The sequence below is a fragment of the Chaetodon auriga genome, chromosome 7 (assembly GCF_051107435.1).
Source record: "Chaetodon auriga isolate fChaAug3 chromosome 7, fChaAug3.hap1, whole genome shotgun sequence".
NCBI lineage: Eukaryota > Metazoa > Chordata > Actinopteri > Chaetodontiformes > Chaetodontidae > Chaetodon > Chaetodon auriga.
Window position 1 is genome coordinate 17,643,480 of NC_135080.1, and position 22,649 is coordinate 17,666,128.

The following is a 22,649-nucleotide window of genomic DNA, read 5'->3' on the forward strand; positions in this document are numbered from 1 at the left end:
AATCTCTCATGTGAAATTATTACAGGAATTACAGCGTCACTCTCCCTATCATCAACTCGCACAATTTACTGCCAGCTGGCAGTACAGGTTGTCAGCTTGTGTTTTCACATGCACAGCATGGGTGGGAGCTGTAGTGATGGGGCGTTTTTTTTTTTTTTATTATTTTCTGTAGTGAAGAGGGGGAGGAAGAGGAGAAGAGAGCAGGATCAATACCTCCCTCTGCAGTTAAGATGTACTTATACAAACATTGGCATTGTGAAGATAAATGACCAGAATCAACTCTCTTTCTGCCGCCCCTTCTCTGGAGAAAAAAAGGAAAACAGTGGGAGAGATAGAGAGTTAGGACTGCAGTAAGGCTTCCAGTCCTTGCAGTCAAGTAAGTTTCTCCAGGCTGGTAGTGACCACAAAACAAATGATCATACCTTAAAATGTTCAGCTTGCCTGGCTTTCACCTGGAAGGCTATAAAAAAAACCCTATTGTTTGTTTAATCCATACAAACACTGAAGGGTAAAAGCAGTTTTTAAAACTTCTGTTTTGTGCATCTTAAACAACCATAATAAAACACAAATATTCACTTGAATGCAAAGTGAAGGGAATTTTTGGCCTGCAGTGTCATTCACATGAATTTGATTGCTGTGCCATTTGTGCAGTCCATGTTGATTAACCTCAGTCAGTCATACTGTACAGATGTTGGGTATAAGCTGAATGCACCCTTTGAGGAGCTGGAAGGTGGACTTTTTAGCAGCAGACAGAGTCTTGCTGCCTGTTTCCAGTCTTTATGCTAAGATAAGCCATCACCTGCTTCTAGCTTCTTATTTAATAGACAGACATGAGGGTGGTCTCAAACTTCTCATCCAACACTCGGCAAGAAAGTGAATATTCCTTTAATATTTTGATGTTTGGTACATGAAAACACTTGGGTACACTTGATTATGAGGAGACAGAAAGACTGACAAAATTACAGATGATGAAATGGGCTTTATTTTGTATATTTCCTCTACCAGTGAATGGGACCACATGTGTAACACTTCCAAATTGTTTTTTCCTTTGTTCTCATCATCAGGGCTTGACAGGACCTGGGTGTATTTCTACAAAGCATCCTGTAAAACCGGTGAAGGCAAAGTGCTATATAAATAAAATGTATTATCATTGCATTGTATTTCAATCATGCATTTCATATGGATTGAATTTTATATTCCATCTTGAACAAATTCAGGGGAAAGCACTGGGGAATTGGCATAGTAACAAACAGATCATGGAAACGGTTTCATTTAGGTAGCGTGTCTCTGGCTGCCTCCTGGGGGATTTAGCTCCAGCTACTTTCACCGCAACCTTTTCACAGCTATTCCCCCACTCATTCAAAGGTTTCCCATTTGGTCACGTCAGAAAGGTTCCTACGCTTTAATAACTGAGGAGTCAAGAAGGCATCGTGCTATGTGTCCTCTTTTCTGAGCTCCTCTTTCTGCATTATTAATCCGATGCTTTCAATGAATTTCAAACAGCGTGTGCTGTGCTTTGATGCTGTTTGAGGGATGGGTGGTGGGGGGGTTGAAGCATTCTTGCAAGCTCAGAGCACAACACATCGGCGCCTTTTGGGAAGAAATGTCTAATTTGAGGCTGGTCTTTGATGCAATTCTGAATAAAAAAAAAAAAAAAAAAACTTGAAGTGTGTGAGATATGAGCGTACAACACTGCAGTTTATGTTTCGCTGTCAGGCTCATCACGACTATACCTGCTCTCGCTTTTCATTTGTCTGTCAGAGAAAAACCCAACGCGAAACGACTTATCAAATTGCTTTTTGGTGTTTAACATTACAGTCACAGCGCTGAGTTCTCTTCCGGCCCCCCTGCAACTCCAAACAAATATCAGAGCCAGATAACAGCGCAGTTTTGTTCTTCCCTGTTACTAATCCCACTTCAAAGAGAAGAGCCGAGTCTCTCCATCAGCCTCTTGTAATGGCCATGAAATGAACTGGAGCCTGTATTGGAGCTACAGTAGCTGCTCCTTCACAACACACTGATGTGACTCCCAAAAACCAGCACCAACTGAGTGAGACAGAGGAGACCATCCGGTCCACACTGCATTGCACCAGCGCCCTTTGCAAACAAAATTGCCCTGAACTTCATCTGGTTGACTTACTCATGTTTGCTTCTGGAGATACAATCTTGGTGTAACATTGCAGCACTGTTGCAAAGTGATTAATATTGTACCACATGCAGAGGCCAACTGCGAAGGCTATATAGTCATCGCTGTCACTTTTGCATCATTTAAACATTCCTACTGGCCTATAAGAAGATTCAAAGGCATGAAAATCCAGATTGATCCATATTTTATAGATTAATGCTCTTCATGTTCTGATTCTTACAACCCATTTAAGCTATTTATGCCTCCAATAAATGATGCATTCATACCTGAGTCGCCATCCTCTCATTTTCAGATATGTTGTTAAATACCAGGTGTCTGTTGTTTGCTGAAAATCTCTTCATGCTAAAAAAATATATCAACTAAAAACGTCTTCCTGGTCGATAGCTTAATGTGGAAATCACAGTTCGCTGACTATATTCATTAAGTGATCACAAGTGGTGATGTTAATCTGCTAACAATCAGGGTTGTAAGTAATAATTATTTTCTCAATTAATCTTTTAATTGTTTATGAAATGTCAGAAAATAGTTGAAAAAATCGTGTCATTAAATCACCTGTTTTGTCCAACTAAGACCTAGAGACATGCAGTTTAATAATACATTCAGCTGTTTGGACGCCTCCTTCCTCCTCCCTTTCCTCGTGTTTTCCCTATCCCTTTGCATCATGTTAGTCTCTCCTTGTGTCTGTCCTTGTGTGTGTGTGTGTGTGTGTGTGTGTGTGTGTGTGTGTGTGTGTGTGTGTGTGTGTGTGTCTGGACTGGGCATTCCCTGCAGTCATGGCTCACCTACACCTGCTCCCTGTGCCAATCAGCCATCACAGCTGCAGCCAATCCACACTCACCAGCCACAGGATAAAAACCTGGATCTCCTCACCAGTCTTTGTTGTGCTCACTGGCCTGGTAACACATCTTGGCTGCTTTGCTCACCTTTGTGCTTTGCTATAAGCTTTTGAGTTTTGTCCTGTCTGTTTTTGTTGTGTCTCAGGATCATTTCCTCATGTCTCTAACCTGCAAACTCTGCCCAGCCCCAGTCCACCACCCAAACAACCTGGTGACTCACTCCAGCATCTTGCCTCCTTTTTCTAGAGAAACATTTCCCACTGACCATGCTTCATGTTTTGTGGCAGTAAATCCATTCATAATTCAAACCTCCATTGTCTGGGTTCTGCCCTTTCAGTTCAGCCATTTCCTCAGATCAGAAAGCAGCAGATTCTCACAATTTAAAAGCACAAACGAGGCATTTTTGATTGCAAAATTACATAAATGATTAATCGATTGTGAATGCAGTTGCTAATAAAAACTTCTGCTGATTTACTGAGTAGAAATCATTTCAGCAGTCAGTCCAATGCTACTTTGAACTTACCCATAAAAATAGGCCTACAAAAGCACTATTCATAAGGTTAATAGCTTAATATCTCCCATCTGCTGTTCAGTCTTTCGGTAATCATTTAACCAGGAAACAACATATTGGATATTGTGACAAATGTTTAAGTCAACAGTGAGGTTCAACACGAATGATTCAGTATGCTCTGTTCAGCCCCAGAAGTCTGTGTGAAAGTGTCATTTGTTCATGTACTGAACATCTCTGGAGCATGCTTGAAACGTTTTCATAAAACCAACAATGGTAAACTTTTATCTGCCCATAGTAAACTCAAAGTGCTGCAAAGAGACAACAAATTGTAAAACGTGGATGCTTCACACACATCTGAAAGCCAGCAGCACAGAAGAGCAACACAATAACCACAGATTCAACATGGACACCTGAGATTAATGTCGCCAATTCAGTATCAACCAAATGTGAAATATGGTCACAATCACCCCTTCTGTTCCTGAATTATGGTGTTCAATAATGGCCAGAAAGTGTTTCTGCAGAACATTATGATTTCACAGGAGAGTTGACCTTTGACCTTTTGGATATAAAATGCCATCACTTCATTTCATGAGACATTTGTGGGAAATGTTGTCATAAGTGTGTCATAAATGTGTTTTGTGAGGTCACAGTGACCTTTGACCTTTGAACACTGTTCCTGAGATATCACGTTCATGACAATGGGACAGACGGATGGACTGACAACCAGAAAACACAATGCCTCCAGCCACGGCTGCTGCCATCACGGAGAAAAACACTCTGACCAACAAAATTAGAGTTATGAGGTTTTAACATGACAGCAGTGCTATATAGCACCATTAGAAACCTTTGAGTCTCTCCTCGAGGATAACAACACAGTAGGTGGAAGCGCTGCTCTGCCATGATAGCTACACCGTTACACTCAAAACGGGCTCCGCAGGGTTTAACAGGTTACAACTTGGCTTAAATACAAGACGTGACTTGAAGTCATTTTGTTTATGGCGAGCGTGATCGGCTCAGTGCGGGGGTGATGAGAAACTATAACACTCCTGGGGGCAGTGGAGGGAGGAGGAACCATTACGGCTGAGCAGCTCTGGTGCCGAGCCAAGTGTAAATTGCAATAACAGCAGCTCGACGAGTGAGATTACTGAGGGGGAAAAGGGCGATCCTCACTCGGCAGATAAACATGGAAACACACACACCAACGCTGGTGAACAGATCAGCACACCTGTGGACACAACAACGCAAGGCGCGCACACACACTGCAAGGAGGAGAAACGAGATGAGAAACTAATCAAGCAGAGGAAAAAAAAACAGTAATTACATGACGTTGACAAGGGAGACAGAGAGCAGAGAGATACATATTGTGCCTCTCATTAATCATTAACAGTCTCAGAGGGACGCAAGGTCAACAAACAGTGTTTTGATGTGTGTGTTTTTGTGTGCCTTTAGGTGAAATACACACAAACAGCAGAGCTACTGTGGCATACTGCCTGCAAACTCCACAGTGGCTTCATCAGAATTTGTGCCTCCAGGCTTTCAATTAGGATACTTCAAGGGGAAAACATAAACACATACACACACATACATACATATAGGCAAGAATACAGGCACACTCTCACAAACATGTTGAGTCAAGCAGAAGAACCGAAGATTCAGTGTGTATGCTGTACACACATTTGCAAATCAGAGAAATGGAAATGTGTTTTATCTCTGATTGGGCATGCATGGGGGATGGAGAGGAGAGAGAGTGAGGAGGTTTTCAGGGAGAATCCTTTAAAACATCCACCTCCTTTCACTCTGCTCAGAGCGAGCCTTTATTTCCCTCACTCCAAGCCAAACTTGGTTATCTGCCCTGCAGGATAGGATGCTGGTGGCAGGCTGCCTCTTTGCACCCAATGTTTGTGATGTTTTTCAGCTTGTTTTGAGTTCATGTGCGGTAATATATAAATGAAAATGACATTTACTAAACTCCCAGTGTTTGGACCATTCCTGTTTCAATGGATGTCATGATTAATAATGCATTGAAGCCCAGAAATCAAGCCTGCGTGCTCAGATTCAGTCTTCATGTGGTTTTGCCTTAATAAAGCATTTCCAAGCAGACGTGGAGGCTTATACTACTCTGTTTATTCAACAATATTTCCTGGTGCAATCCAGCAATTACCAATCAATATGAAGAGTTCATATTTTTGCAAACATTTTGGGAAATAAGCTTATTCCCTTTGATAAGGTAACTGACATCACTCCCATGTCTATACAGTAAATATGAAGCTACAGCCAGCAGCCAGTTAGCCTAGCTTAGCATGAAGACTGGAAATGGGGCAAACAGCTAGTCTGACTAAAAATCCCACCTAACAACACCTCATAAGATCACGAACTATATATAACTATGTATATATCTTGATTTTTACTCAGTACAAAAACTGACATGCACAGTTGTTTCGGGGGTTATGTGCTGGACTATTTTTCGTGGAACACAGTGCTAACTAGTTGCTGGTGTACCATAAGAAAGACCAAACAGTCCCATGTGATCTGTGAGGCACTTTAAAATTACAACCAAAGTTGCCATGTTAATTAAAAGTCTCTGTTGCACTGATGCATAGCAGCGTATCAATACTTTGTGTACATGTGGGACAAAGATGCCTTGCTTCTAGTGGCAACAGTGACATGTTCCCATCATTCATCGAACTCTGCTGCTGTCGCTGCCTCTGAGGCGACGTTCGGCGTATGGAGGATGCTGCTCTGCTGAAAGCCTGCACAGTAAAACACTGTTTCCCTTTTGATCCTCTAACCTCACTCTCCTCCTGCCTCTTCAGCTCTTCAGAATCAGCCTGCTCACCCTCACTCTGCAGGCAGTGGGAGTGGGGCACAAGTGTCCATGTGTGCTCTTTACTACAAGTGTTTTCGTGTGTGTGTGTGTGTGTGTGTGTGTGTGTGTGTGCTACAGACCACTCATCTGTATAAGCTCCATTGGCAGTTACATAAACCATACTGTCATGCAGGCTACAGGGCATACTGAAACACTGCCAAATCAGTGCTAGGTCAATAACTACAAACTGCAGATTTTTTGGATTTTCTTTCCTTTGTTGAGCAGCCAGTGCACATCTGGTTGAAAGTGTGGAGGAAGTGGGTGGGTTCTTTCTGTTGCAGTGCAGCACAGAGGTCAGTAATTACCATGAAATATAATTACCGACTTTCCCCGGGACCTTTTTTCTCAGAAAAGACAGACAGTAGTTTGACCGCGGTAATTAGAACACAAATAAGGCCTTTTGACAGACACACAGAGGCATGAATCAAGGTTGAAATGTATCTAAACTGCCCGTACATTGATGCACCTGACACCACCTCCTCTGCAGCCTCTGGCACTGAAAATAATGGCTTGCTATTTAATGATGACATTCATTTAGTTTGATTTTACTCATTAAATAATTTGATAACATGTTGTTATGCTCTCTGCAGAGTGTTCAGGGAATACATCAACTGTGGGTTTCACAGAAATAAAGCCATTTTTCAACACAGGGGCTCCTGTTAATCCCGATGTTGAGCATAGGTGTGGGAATGACAGTGAGATGAAGGTAGGCTGGTATCTTTTTCTGTCTGCAAGTCAAGTGTGGTGATGGTTTGTCTCCTCAGCGGACCCTCGGGGTCAGGTAGAGCGAGCTGGCGGGGGGAGAGGAAGGGATGCTGACTTGCTTGTCATGAACATCAGCTGTTTGACTGTGACTGGCGATGCTGGGACCTTAGCACGGTCTGTCTGGCAAACCGCAAGGCACAGAAAGTCGCCTGCACACTTCCCATTTCCTCTGTGGCAGCCAGGACTCCTGAGGTGACGCTCTGCCGAAGTGAACGGTTGTCCAGCCCCGACGTTGAAGTTGATCTCTCTCTCACACAAACATGTCTGTTTCCATATTAACTGTGTTTTTGCTGAGCAGTTGCAGCCACTCGACCGCAGCCATCATCAAGCCACCTCCACACGATGCGCACGCCTGTCAGAGTAAGACATGCATTCAGTTGCTTTTTTTGCTTCCTTTGTGTTTCTCTCAGGTTGAGGCTGAGGGGGGCTTTTGGTAAAATCATGAGTCTCAGCAAAAAGCAGGCCAGCTGTCATGCAACCAAGGAGCCGTCCCCAGAAAAGCTGTGATCAAACTGCTCACACTGACTCACTAACTTTTTTCTTTAAAGAAAAAATAAAAAACATTTTTCGGAGGGGATTTCTGCAGTGCAGCAGTAAAACACTCAGCTCACATAATGCCGTCAACACAAGCCAAGAAGTACTAATGCCTTCATGCCCCAGAAAAGCCTGAAATCACAAAAACTACAAACGACCTCTAGAAAAAAAAGTAATTTGTTTTCATCTTAATACAGCTGGTGCTGTGGTTAAAAAAAAAAAAAAAACTTTGATTCACAGGAATTTCCACTGAGAAAAGCCACGAGAGAAGGAAAGAAAGAGGAGGGATGCGGGAAGAAACACATTACAGCTCCTCTTCAAATTATTCTTTCAAACTCCCATCTGTTACACAACCTAATGAGCCTTGAAATTGGTGAGATTACATTTTTCAGCATTTCTTTCATTAGTGTGGGTGTCGCCAATCTCTGGGGATTGGTTTCCTCACTTTGGGATTGTACGGCGCGCTGCCACGCTGCAGTGATGAAAGGAGCCACAAACTAAGCAGCGGGCCAGTAAATAGATGAGGGAGTTCCCTGTGATCAGCCAGGGGTTTGGTTCAATCAGCCAGCTGATTTACAAAAGCTGTGAAGCAGGTTAAAGTACTTCTCTCCGCATCAGCTTTAATCATGTGGTGAGGGTGAGAAGCTGTTCAATCACAATGAAAATGCCAGAGGTGAGATAGCAACACAGCAGGTTCCTTTGGTTCAAGAACGCAGAGATGAGGTGAGCTCCACAGACGTCAAGTCTTCTCCCGATTTAAAGGAATAGTTCGGCATTTTTGGAAATACCCGCATTCACTTTCTTGCTGAGAGTTAGATGAGAAGCAGCCAGACAGCAGTTGTCAGCTTGGCTTAACAAAAACAGCTCTGCTCAAGCTAAATCCGCCTACCAGCACCTCTAAAGCTCACTAATTACATCTTGCTTGTTTAATCTGTTTGAAAACACCACATTCGAGGCGTAAAAATGTATTGGTCCACTTGTTCCAGAGCTTTTGACCAGTTTTCAAGCTCCTAAGCAACTGTTTCAAACATCAAGAATGAACCGTCAGTTCAAGACTATCACTACTACTACTACTACACTAAACCATGGCTGAAGTATGCCGTATGTTGGTTGAGTCCAACTGAGTGGTACGTTGAAGCATCGCAGATGAGAAAGAGAAAAATCGATATTGCGGCTCCCAAAAGCTTCTTAGTTTGTTAATCTGCAATAACCACAATTAGCATTGCCGGAATAATGCAATGATTGATGTTTTGCCTTCAGACACTTCATCTGGCTCAGCAACACTGACCACTTTTGACTCGAGTGAAGACCCAGAGAGGCTGTTTAGAGGCAGGCCAGCTCGTTGGCGGGCGACTCTGTGGCAAGCGCCAACGAGGGGGGTCCACGTGACACAGAGAGGGCTTGCTACGTAACCAGGCGACCCAGATAAGACTCCAGTCTGCTTTTGTGGGCCAAGCAGCAGGAGAGTAGCTTTGCAAATGAACTTAAAAGAGCAAGGTGTTCAAATTAAGACCCTAATTATGAGGAATGATGAATCTGTCCTCTGCTTGCGCTGTCCCAGCAGAGCCTGTTGGATAGAAACAACGTCCCAGGGAAGAGATAGCCAGGTATTTGATGTGATAATAATGTGAAGAATCAGGATGAACGCACAGCTTGGATACTATTCAACTAATAGATCCTTTCTCCAAGCGCAGTGGATTCCTAAACACCACACCATTTGAAGGGTACAGCTTAGTGCAATCAAAGCAGAATGGTGGATGAAAACGTGGGGTGAGGAATTGTGAAAATAATTTCATTCGTTCATTTGTTTCTGGGGTTATTTTAAGACTTGGCAGCTTGCAGAGTCCAAGAGTTCCCTGCCACACTCGATGCCCATTAAGAATTTAAAAAAGCAGAAGTAGGCCACAGACAATTCAAGCAGAAAGAACATAAGGCCAAACTGCCTCCTCTTCTTTATTTTCTCCAAGTGAAGGAGCGAGACAAATGAGGTGGTCTTCCAGTGAAAGGAGACGCTGTGGAAATCAACATCAAGGGTTCACTTCAACAGAAGAGGAAACCACAGAAGCAACTAAAAGCTGCAGGAAACCGTCGGAGCAGCCGCTTCAAATTTCCTCCTTTTTGGGCAAATTAAGCAAACTGATCAAACTATCAAACACAATTTGCCCTTAAATGGCTCATTTTAAAATCTGGTTCTGAGGCATTGTCTTATAAAAGCAATTCCTCAAAAGCTGCAGTGAATTTCTAGTGACATCTGCAGAGGGCATGTGTTGTCTTCCGGCTCGTGTCTGCTCAGACGAGAGGGGTTTGTGACAGAGTGGCTTTGAGGAAAGATGGTGATATAAAAAGACCTACGGGCCATGAGGTTGCTGCAGAATTTATAAAGAAAGAAGGAGTTTCACTGAGTTCATGTTCATTAAGCACTGGCGAAGAACTTATTGTGTTGTTTGGTTCACTGATTGTGTCTTATTGTTTATTAGTAATAGACCCAGACTTGTATTTATATTTTTATCATCAACATCCAGAAGCATAAACAGTAGCATATGGATCTACTGGGCATTCAGAAGGCAAGTCAGTCCCAAATCAAGTTAAGGGATGAGATGCAATGACAGACATTCACTGTCAGCTTGTGATTTATCTCCGCCTGTCAAATAAATCCATGCTCCATCTCAGAGCCAGCGGCTGAAAAATCTCGTCCACATTGCCAGTTTGTCTCATCTTTGTCTCTTACTCTAATATCCAAAGAGACACAATGTTAACTTTGAGCAGCAGCTTTTCTTTTCCACTTCAGCTCCTTTGGAAATGAGCACAGCAGTTAGGCTCCATTTAGTCCATAATGGGAAGAGCACAGAATAGCATCAATAAAAGCACAGCTTTTTAACCTAACCGGTCCAGCACAGTGCCGCAGAAAGCTGATGCAACTGTCCTGACCTTCAAGTGGTCGTATCAAGAGATACAGCTCACTGCCTCCTGAGGCAAACGAATTTAAAATCAATTCTGTTGGTCAGCAATCCAAGTATTTGCAATAAGCTGATGATATGAGCTTAATGTTCAACAACTTTAATCAAGCAGTTCATTGATATTGCAAATTATAAAAGTGTGCATGTGTGTGTAGAGACATCAAGGTTTTCACATCCCAAGAATGGGAAACTAATATGAACACCGAACATCTAGCACTGAGACAAGTAGTTTCACCCTGATTAGATTTCTGGTTTTTGCTTCCTCTACTATGTTGGACCCAGTGAGTGCAGTCTAAACAGGCCAAAGCAATTAAGAAAGCAAACAATTGCATCTCATCATGTAAGATCACAGCGTGGTACTCAGGAGCCGGTACTCACTACTGCGGTAACACCTAATACCATCTATAGCATTTGCAAAACCAAATTGAGCTTTCACTGACTTGCCCAAGAGCACATTGATAGTGACGACTGAGGGAGTAAAACAGGTAACATGTTCGTGTGCCTCTGCCAAGATTTTTCCATTTGTCCAGATATCTAAACAGGACCCCAGCAGTCACAAACCCGTTTCTGTAAACTCCTGACGTACTAGATTGGCCGGCAGTCCCTGAAGTGTTATTTTCAGCCTCAAATCTGTGGAGTGAGATGCTGTAATGATTTTGTGGGAGGTAAATTTGCAGCGTGCAGCATTAATGTCGCTCTGCTAATTCAGCCCTTCCCCTCCCACTCGACTCGTAAGGTGAATGACTGAAACATACACACCGGCACGCACAAATGGTGCACTAATGCTGGCATTGCTGAAATGTGTGATTTGCATGACTATGGCGAACACACAGAGCAAAGCTGACTATGATGCCTATTATCATATATTAACACATTTTCTGGTTGTCAAACTGTCCTTTCACATCCCAATCTGTTGTGCTACAATCTGAAGACTGATGGAGAATGCCAATGTTCAACAATAACTTACAGTTTTTGCTCATTTTCTCAATATTTTAAACATTTTTCATCCACATGAAAAATATAAACTTGACAAAGCTTTTTTTTCCCCATTCATACAGTTTAATCTAACAGCAGCTTATCCATCAGCCGCAGGATGAAAAGAGCTCGGTAAACACCTTCCAAAGCACTTCACCAAAGCAGCGTCTGTAATAAAGATGTCAATTCATTTTATTGATTCACTTTACATCGCAATCTGTGAAGCTGAGGAACAGGGGCTCATCAGCCCTGTGTACACAGCTGGTGAATTTATGGCTGCATAATAATCAGACAGCAGCCACACTTGCATTACAAAAAATGTTTTCATCCCAGTCACTTAACCGCCCAGTGTGTATTAGTTTCACTGTGTGTTCGGCACCAGTCCAAGTGATTTATGATGCTGCGGTTGAGTAAATTGCCATTCATATCTTCTTAGCTGTTGATAAAGATTGTGTTGGTTGATGGAGTGTTTGTTGATTAGACTCGTGGGGGAAACTGAACCTGATATGAATCAACATGCAGAGAATTAATATGCCAATAGTATCAGATTACTGATGTGATTGTTTTACAATTGAAATAATACATCGTTTTAGCTGTTTAAAGATTCATTTAAAGCTTTTTATTTGATAATAATATTAAAAAAAAGACCTCTGTTACATAGTGAATGCTATGCTAGTGGCCTTAAAATGGTTTAAGGTTTTGTTTTTGTTTCAAATTGGATAAATCATGGGGTGATGTAACAGCATTTTTGTTAAATGTTATATGTTCACAGCACTGCACTACGTACACATACGTAATCATGGGGACATGATGATTACAACATTGTGCTGATCATCCAATAGTAGTTGAGATATTCTAGTCTGGAACAAAGTGGATCAAGCGAAGCCAACAATGGAGCCATGATCCAAATGTGGCTAAAACTCACCAAACAGCCCAAAGAACTAAAAAACAACTAGTACAGACAGTCCATGACAGCAATAAATCACAACTGGTTGCCCATTTGTTTCTGAAAGTTTACATGTTAGTCCATTAACAAAGTCAATTCAACCTTGTGTACCATTAGGATGAAAAACGGTCCCTTCAAGTGTGGTCCATCTGCCTGCTGGACAGTGAACAAGGATCTGGCTGACAACAGTGGAGGCTGCGACACACACACATCTACTCAATCCACAAAAGTCCCCTAATCCAGCAGTACACGTTTTAAAGCTGCTTAATATTTGAATGTAGGGACAGACCAGCTCCGGTTGTATGTTTATCAACCCAAAGCACAAATGCTGATTTTTTCCCTCAGAAAGGACAGACAACTTAAGTGTTGGGAGCAACAAAATACAGAGGGGAAAAAAAAATTCCAAATAATAAGTCAGATAATGACCATGTGTGAAAATAGATGCCATTACTCCCACTGCTTTAATAAACATGATGCACGAAAGTGCACCTGAAAATGCAGTTTTCGTCCAAAAGGCATTAAAATGAGTTCAGAAATTGAGTGAAATTCAGAGATTCTGACTATATCATGTACCCAACAAGCCTCTCCATCACCCACAGAGTGCAGCGCAGTTCAACAGGCTCCCTTTGCTAAGTAAGCAAAGGTCTGAAGTCTCCTAAAACCTGTGAAGCTCTTCGGAGTTGCCTGATTTCAACCGAATATTAATGTGTTGACCTCATCATCACATCCCCAGTTGGGGTTATTTCAGTCCAAGTACTTAGAGAAATTCCAATCTCTGCTTAAAGTGGATTAAACAGCTTTTTCTGTCAAATTTATGTTTCCTGTCCATGGGCTGTTGAATTCAGCCAAGTTCAAAGTAAGGCAGGGCTGATTCAGAGAAGCCAGAATACTGCCACTGATTTCTCAGCACATAACCAAAGGCCTTCTTTTTAATCATTGAAAACCCTAAATCTCCAAAGAAGCTGGTGCTTGTAATGATCTGGCAGCCAATCAAGGCTAAGTTTATGCTAATTACTAATCAAGCTAATTAGCATGTCTGTCCATTCCCAGATGGGCAAACTTGTTCAAAAATGTTGCAGGTCATAAAAATTGATGGCGAGGGGGAAAAAACTCCGATGCACATACACATACATGCAATTTTACTTACACTTGCTTATAAACACACCAAGCACATCTGTCTTGGTGCATGAAGTTACAGCAGTATGTAACAACACTCCTTTGGTGTTAATTAGCACAGACTAGAATATGACTGGGAGGCGCCAAAGTAAGATCAATAAGATCTAAGAGTATATTTGACTTCATTTTGACACGTCTTCAAAGTTTGAACCGAGGTGATGTGACAGCAACAGAAAAAATGAGAGGTAGCTGCAGAAACCAGAAATTGGCTGCTGTCGAATGAGCTTTTTTGGCTTGACGACAGCTTAGTTATGAGTCAGTAACAGCAGGAAACAACAGAGGGCAATTTTGTAGTCCGAAAATACCTGTGAGTCAACATGAGTTCAAGCATCCTTGCAAAATGTTTTTGGTGGAAATGTGCAGTAACTCCTCACAGTGGCCTTTTCAGTACAAAGTTACCCAACCCACAGAAACACACTGACCACCTGCAGGCAACTGTGAGAACTTCCAGCCATGTGTGGAAGTCTCCATTAAGCTGGAAATCTAAGCTTAGCCGCTGATCTTGCATTCATCTTCAGTGTTTTTTGAACAAATGACAGGATATTGCCTTGTTGCAAAAGGCTGACGTATCTGTATGATTTCTTCTGGATTTGATCTTAAGTGCTTCTTTCAAAAGCACAATGTCACAGCAGGAGAGGCACAGGTGTAATCAGTGCCATTAGTGCCACTCTTAGGCTCAACGGTCAGGCTTATGCTGTGTTCATGTCACGTCGTTAATTACTGTAATTGCAAGCAACCAAGTGGGAAAAAAACGCCAAAGGCAGCCTCTGAGCTGGAATTCTGAGTCAGAGATATCGAGCATTTCTAACAGCAGCTCGGTGAAAATAATTACTGGAAGTGTCAGCAAACAGTTGGCAAAATGGCTGCAAGTTACATGGAAATAAAATCCAATCTAATGCAACTGATTCAGCTAAATTACAAAGACCTACAGTATATAACGATTTAAAAGACCAACACCACCAAGGCTGACAGTGGGAGCAACCATCTTGGAAAACTGTGTCTCCGGGGAGTGTTCCCAACACTCCAAGGTCAAAATAACAAGAAGTATTCCTGTTCTTTCAGCTCTGTTTATTAGCAACACCTGCGCTTATCCTGTCAGTCTGCTGTGAAAAGGCCCGTTCTGAGAGGGTTTGTGGAGTTTTACTTCATTTCTCTGAGTCTGCATCGCGTTACAGCAGAGAGAGGGAGCGAGCGCAAACAGCAGGCTGCTGAAGACCTCGGAGAGTTGAAGACTGTCATGATGTTTAGTAACCTTGTCAGTAGCTTAAACTCTACTCTGAGTGCAACAAAAAAAAAAAGCAGTAAAGTGTCTGAGTCAGCCATTTTCCACCATCTGGAGCTCCTGATAGTTTTCCAGTCTCTCTTGTCAGCTTGTTCATTCCTCGACATGAACACACTGACAGAAGTCAAAAGCTTTAGGGATTTCGATTGTTCTGCTGGATTCTTAAAGCTTTATTTTTTAAAGTTATTGTTTAAGTTGTTTTGCCAAGAGACGGAGAGAGAGAGAGAGAGAAGGAGCAAAGGGTAAAGATCTGAGCCCTGTGATTAAAACTGTGGAACAGTATTACCTCAGAGTATTACACTTGTTCTGTGCAGGTGTGTGTGGATAAGGGGGAGACAGAGGGAGGTGGGGAGAGCAAGGGCAGAGAGTGTGGTGAGGAGCAGGGAGGCAGCGCTGCAGTGCTGACCACTGCGAGACTCATCCATCCAGAACATGCTGAGCTGCTCTGCTTCGGTTACTGGCTTCAAGTCACTTTTGGAGGCCGAATACATTCATGACTTTGATTGAGAACTTCTCCACTCCGCACGGTACTTGACAAAACACATCAGCTCAGCAGGAAAATGATTCCACGTCCCCTCCGTTGCCTCCGCCTCCTCCTCGCAGTCGCATTGGACTCATTTTCTCCCTAAAATTACATCTCCTTTAATCAACAGGAGATGGCAGCTTCTCTTTACTTTGCACATTATTACCAAACAAAAGGCTCTGGTGATTCTGCTGCCGGCGAGGGATTCAATTACTCAAAAGCTGTTTTAGCTCCTGTTGTGCGTGCACCCTGAATTCATCTTTTGCTGAGGTGGCCGGGTGAATGATTTGTTGTAAACGGCTCGCAGGGAAGTATGGTTGGCGTCTGCCACCAGCCCATTTGAGGGAATGACTGCACACCCACCAGACTGCAGGACTGAACTCAGATAACGCTGCCTTCTTAACCTGCTGTTGGTGTGTCTGGACATTTTTTGTTTCTGGGTACCTCTGAGATTGAAGTGCCAGGTCAGAGGAGATTTACCGCTGCTTTACACACTCTGTCGAGCCAAATAACTTTTAACATCTCAGACATCCAACTTTGCGCGCCTGTGTTTTCCCAACGTCAGTACACACACACACACACCAACAGACAAACACAGATTTGAATGTGAGCATATATACTTTTAAAAAGAAAATATAAAAGCATAAATGTTGTGCTTGTGGGTAGAAGAGGAGAGTGTTTACTACAGCTAGGACTTTCGTGCTTATATATTTGCTTTTTAAAAGTGTATGTGCTCACATTCAAATTTGTGTTTGTGTACTGGTGTGTGTGTGTGTGTGCAGACATTAGGAAAACACAGGCGCATATGGATACACTGTTAGCAATGTCAATGCTGTATTTCAGAGCAGAATCGAAGGCAAAGTCATTCAGTCTCCTCTCTTTTCAAGTGTCACAACAAGCAGTGAGCGGCACAATTTAGCAGATTTTCTCCAAAGTGGATCAAATATTTCCTTAAGTAGAAATGATATGGTTTTATTTTCATTCTTTCTGTAATATTAATTCTTGATTGGATGTGAGCTGAATTGCAGTTTACACGTTGCACTGGCTGACTGAACTGGAAGCGAGCTGTCCTCAGCCCTGCTGCATACTGCTGAGAGGTGTTCGCCAATCATCTTCCGTGTCCCACAATCTGCTGATGGGTGCAAATATTTCAAACGCAGAGGTGTCACTTGGTTGCAGCTCTTATGACTGTGTCAAAAATAAAAATTTGAAATTTGAAAAAAAAAAATCAGATGGTGGAGAAAAAAATAAAGATCAGAGCATCAGCTCCTTTCAAGACATGATCAGCTTTGGGGTACTCATGTCAAGGCTGTGTTGTCTATATTTTTAGAGAATACTCCATCTGCTGACATTTTATATCATGCAAGATATTTCTCAAATTAGTGGCACAACTACCCAGACTTAAAACACTGGTAGTGACATTAACAGAATACTCCAGGGCATTAGGTAATGAACTTTAGAGTTTGTGCAAAATAAAAAGAGCTATTAATATCCTCCTCCCTCCACGTTCAGATGAATGCAAGTGGAACATCTGTGACTGCTGTGGGAAAACCTAACAGCAGTTTTCCATTGCAAGCTGTAACCCCCCTGTGGTCTTAGATCTCTGATGCCCGGGACTGCTGACTTCTTTCTACTGAGACAGATTATAAGAAAGCAGTAATTTACAAGATAGTGGTTACAACCTGAGCGTATATCCACCTGCACTGCCACAGTAAACCACACGCTGTCAAGGCAATCCCCCACAAATCATTTCAACAGGCTCACTGTACCCCCACATTAAAAGAGATCTTAAATGAGCAAGTTCTCCTCTCACTGTAAAAACTGTTCACTTCTGTCACAATGAGCGCTCAATTTACTGATGGTTGTTGTCAAACCACAGTTTAGTTCAAATCATAAGTGAACGTCAAGCTGCTCTGAAGCATTGTAGTGAAAAATCAAAACTGTTATCTATTGTGAATCCACCATACTGTCGCTTCGGGGGGAGCAGCCGACGCGCCCTGGTGTTCCCTACTGCGCTGATGCTGCTGGGCGCACTTTGCCAGAGCAGCTGTACATTATCTCACACTCTAATGGATCATATCCGCCCTGCAACACTAAATGTCGGATGAGAAATCTCACCATTTAAGACAAATTTGTCGACAGCAGCAGCTTTGGCTGTTAAATCTCTCATGTACGTTGTTTCCCGCTGCGCATTAGCGCACGGATCGTGCGTAAATGGGTTAATCCCGGCGTGTCTTTGTATTAAAACAGAAAATAGTCCTACCTCGCTCATGATGGACGGTGATGTCGAGGTTTCTCGGCTGCTTCCAGTACGTGAGTTGCGGAACGAGAAGTTTCAGCAACAGTAGTCTTTGAAAGAGTGGCTCGCCGCGGACAGAGAAGCTTTATAAAGTGTTAAGCCCAACTCCTCCGTGTCATCACGTCACCAATAAACCAATAGGAATGCCGTGGGCAAATGTGTCTCCCAAGTCACCACCCAACTCCTTCAAATATTCATACGCTGTGTAAGCCCTTTTCATCATGATCAGCCAAACGGAGCATCTCTCTTCTCTTGATGAACACCAACGCTCACAAATGTGAGCGATGGGACGCATTTCATGCACCAGTCATCATGTCATCAATAGAAATTTTTATTTCACTACTTGCACCATTGTCACTCCCATCTGAGTGTGTGGCAGTAACGCGTGGGTGTGAGCTCCATGGCAGAAGCTCTAAAGTGAAATTATGTTGTGCCTTTTTATCATCCCTTTCAAAAATGTGCAGTTCGCCCGCGGCGCTTTGGTGTAACAGACTGTGCTTCTTTCAGTCGCTCCACTACAGTGTTTATATAATATAATGTCTCTACATTTATAGTTATTGTGTTTTATGAAATGTGTTTGCCTGGCATTCCCCTCACATTTATTGTAGGATTAATTATATCTTGTAAAGGTCTACTGTGGTATAATAAACTAATTAGATTTTCTCTGCTGAATTCCCAAACAACAGCATGTTAAATTTATTGCATCAGAGAGACTGAGCTCTGGGTTTTAACTTTATTAAATTCCTTAGTTGAAAGAAAGAGTGCTGGTGATTTTTCAGAAGGAATGGTGCCTCTTTCTAGCGGGGTTGTATAATCCTTTTGTATAATCTAACAGCATGCAGCCCTATCCATTGCCTCCTGTTCATTCCCTTCAACATCAATTTCACAAATTGAGGTAGCTAATTATCGTTTGTCCTAAATCCATACATCCATTTGTAAAATTCAATACAGGCGCTGTTCATCAAATTGAACATCCACACAGCAAGCGGCAGCTTCAATGCAAAATCCAGAGGGTAGCCTCCATCTGGCTCCTCCACATCTAAAATCGAATTTGTTTCAGATGGACAGAAACAAGACCAAGGTTCACAAAGCCCTGATGTGGGTGCAGTGGAGAAGGCTGGTCAGCTTCCGTATGGTCTTTCACTGGAGTGCCTGCGAAGTCCCAGTGGAATCTTGATGGATGGGGGAAGAGGAAACCGATTACCAACGAAGTCTAACATCTCTGCTGCGCTGACCTGCGTGTCTCTGGGCGACTGTCAATGCGCCTGACAGGTTGGAGCAGCTTTGCTCTGAAAATGGCTTTTGAAAATGGTTTAGTTTCGTCCACTTAAGATAGTTAGAGGGAAAGGAGGTTGCTTTCTTTTTCCAAGCAGATGCTTTTCGTGGAAGCTTATGAAGTTTTGCAGGACACAGCACAACCTGTGATGCCTGCAATGTAGCGTTACAGCCAAGCTGACGCTGGTCCGATCACATGTGAGGAGCTGGCTCACAGATCTTCAGTGGCTCAACAGTAGGACTTTGTGCAGAAAACAAGAGCTGAGATGCTGCAGCACTGCAACTCTCACTCCATCACTCACATTTAGCTGATTTTGTATGAGTTAGAGGAAAATTGTATCCACAAAAAGCAATTCAGCTGGGACAGTAAAAGCTGGAACTTGTGTCTTCCGGTTGAACATAAACAAACATGCGAGTTATTCACATGCCGATTTCCCTTGACACTTGTACATATTTTGAGTATAATGACATTTATCTTTGCAGAGGCATAGTTCCAAGTGTTCAGACATATGGACGATGTAGGGAAACCTCTATGAATTAGGAAATGTCTTTGGACATTTGGTGGAACAATATTGTGAAACAGGTGCACTGGCTGAGAGAACAAATTCGGTATGATGAGTGCATCCTCAGGGAAAAGTCATTGGTGAGTGTCCTTGCTCACCTTCATAAAGGTGTAGCTTCAGGTTGTAAATCATGTCTGTAACACAACCAAATGTTAAAGAATGGAGGGGCAGCAATTAAAAGGCAAATGATCAGAGTCGTGGAAACAAAGACATCAGGAAGAAAAAGAACACAACTGCTTTTTGTCCACAGGGTAGACAGAAGTGAACATTTACGAGCAGGCATATTGTAGGCCAGCTAGTGTTGGAGAGACGTCAGATGGACATTTTGGGAGACAGCTGGTAGTCCCATAGGAGACACTGAACACCACCTGAAGGCAAGAAGTGATGTTTAAGTCAGACGAACAAAGGCCTGCATATTGTGCACAATGGATAGAGGGGGCACATAAAGGGAAGTGCATACTGGCAGTGTGTGTGTGTGTGTGTGTGTGTGTGTGTGTGTGTGTGTGTGTGTGTGTGTGTGGAGGTGTGTATTTCCCATGTCGTGGGGACATAAATCTGTTTACACAGTTACATTGTTGGGACTTACCTTCCTTATGGATACAAACTCAAGTCCCTATTATTTAAATCACTAAATTTTAAGGTGAAGTCTTGAGTGAAGGTTAGTCTCAGCCAAGCAGGGGTTATGGTTATGGTTCAGGTTAGTCTCCAAGAAATGAATGGAAGTCTAATGTCCACAACAGTGATGGAAACACGACTCTGTGTGTGTGTGTGTGTGTGTGTGTGTGTGTGTGTGTGTGTGTGTGTGTGTGTCACTTTCTTTCCTACCTAGTAACTACCTGATTAAAATAGCTGCCTGAAGAAAACAGTCTCTGATTTGATGACCGTGTTGTGAACCCTCCGGGCTTCGGATCCAGGATTGATAACCACGACTCTGCAGTCACTCATGTCAGGTTTGCAAGGCCCGTATTGCACTGTGGATTGTTACATCGCAGAGTCTGCAGTGGTACATGTTGAACGTGTGTATGCACATAAATATGACTGTTGTTGAACGCACTGGATTTTTTTTCTTCAGAGCACAGTTCATGTGTATGTGATATTGCACTCATTCCCAAAGCAAACTGTTCATTTTCCTCAGTGGTGTCCACAGGATTCAGATGTCAAAGGTCATCCACAGAACACAGGGGATGGTGGCAGCTCAGCACTATGATGAAGGACACCCCAGCACAGAGGACTGCCTCTGTATTCTTTTGTTGCATGCCCTTCACCTCGAGTAACTAACACGTTAAATTAAAAAAAACTCTCTCTACTAACTACTTTAACAGTCTTCACAATGTATACACACACTGCATTTCTTGCTCCTGTACAGTTCCACCCGAACAGCACTCCACGCTGTGTGACTGCATGGCGACTGAAAGCTGAAGTTGTATCATCTCCACTGATTATATCACGCTCTTCCCTGTTCCTTTCAACTTTCCATCAGGTCTCTTTAGTCTGTATCTTCTATCTACATCCACTGTGCAAGCTCTTGATTTTTTCAGTTAGATTTCCACCAGGGTTTGACTCATGAATTATTTTGAAGCAACACCTTTATTCTGCCTTGTTGTGCTGAGAATACTCCTCCCTCAGAGAGTTGCATAGAATCTATTTTTACACTCTTTTATACTCTGTGTTGTGTGTGTGTGTGTGTGCTGAGGATGTGAGGCACACATATATGTAAATGTATGTTAACTAGGCCTTTTGTAAACATTTGCATAGATTTCTCCAAGATCAAAATGATTTTGCTGTTTTGTTTGGAAGTCCCACACACACACACACACACACACACACACACACAGTAAGCTCATGCCATCTGTCATTTAAAATTCCACAACAAAAATATCCATAGTTTGCCATGCACATATCATTATGTGGTGTATTATTTTCTGTTGTTTCTTCTGCTCTTTTCCACACAACAAAACTGCTTCTTTTTCATTCGTATTTTTTTATTTCAATTTATTATATCAGGATAAACCCTTTGAGACGTATCATCTCATTTTCAAGAGGGTCCCAAATTATACGAAAGAAAGTAAAATGAAACAAGAACAAAAGTGCAGCTGTTGATCATTAAGATCCTGGTAATTACTATAATAATTATCCAAAAAAGTGCTGCAACAACAGTAGATAACATTTGAAATGCTGGAAAATATGTGTTCACAGTGTCTGGCTTTGTTTTGTGATCCCTAAGATCACTAAGATTTCTCTGGCAGCAAAAACATGAAAGTCAACAAACCTGATGTGTGTCCAGCAATGTTACTGTGCCATATCTAACAGCTCACACACACACACGCGCACACACACAAACAGGATCAATCTCACCTTTATTAAAGGAGACACAGAGAGCATTTCGACCACAGACAGTTTTTCCTTTCATCCCCGTCCGTCTGAAGAAGCCAACCTCAGCCCAGCAGGTCGGCACACAGAAACAAAGAGACTGACCTCAGTGCCCTTCCTGCTGCAGAGCAATGTGGACAAAAATAAACGCCTTCACAGACAAAGCTGAAACTGTCAAAGTATGAAACACATAAAAGTCCAGAATTGAGTTGGTGTTTGAAAATGTAAAATGTTATTCTATAATGTATCTTAAAGAATGAAAAATGTGTTTGACACACCACATCTGCCTGTTTTATTCATCCTCATGTAGTAAACTCCTCACATTTAACAGTGAACATATTTTCACTTTCATCTATGGTGGCTGAAATAAGATCAAGTTAAACAAAAGAAAGTTCGAGAATAAGGCTGCGAAATTCTCTGTGTTTGTTGAATCCCACGGACAGCCCAAGACAGAAATCAGTGGTGAATTGATTGTACTATCAAGTTGTATTTGTACAACTAATGCACAATTTACTCCTGTTTGAGTAACATTTGTCAAAAACTACAGTGCACAGCTGTGTAGGATATTTGACAGCACACATTTGTGACGTGTTTTTAAAGACTCAGGTCAGTGCAGAAAGAATAA

The 22,649-nt window shown here is 42.3% G+C and overlaps 1 protein-coding gene across 1 annotated transcript in view; it reads right to left on the reverse strand.

Moving 5' to 3' along the window:
* Window positions 1-18,235, reverse strand: part of LOC143323812 (calmodulin regulator protein PCP4-like) — a 32,181-nt gene extending 13,946 nt beyond the window's left edge. Inside the window, exon 1 of the mRNA XM_076735914.1 lies at window positions 17,781-18,235. Within this exon, the coding sequence (XP_076592029.1) occupies window positions 17,781-17,789 (9 nt within the window). The 5' untranslated portion in view covers window positions 17,790-18,235. The remainder of the gene's footprint in view (window positions 1-17,780) is intronic.
* Between the last annotated feature and the right edge of the window lie 4,414 nt (window positions 18,236-22,649).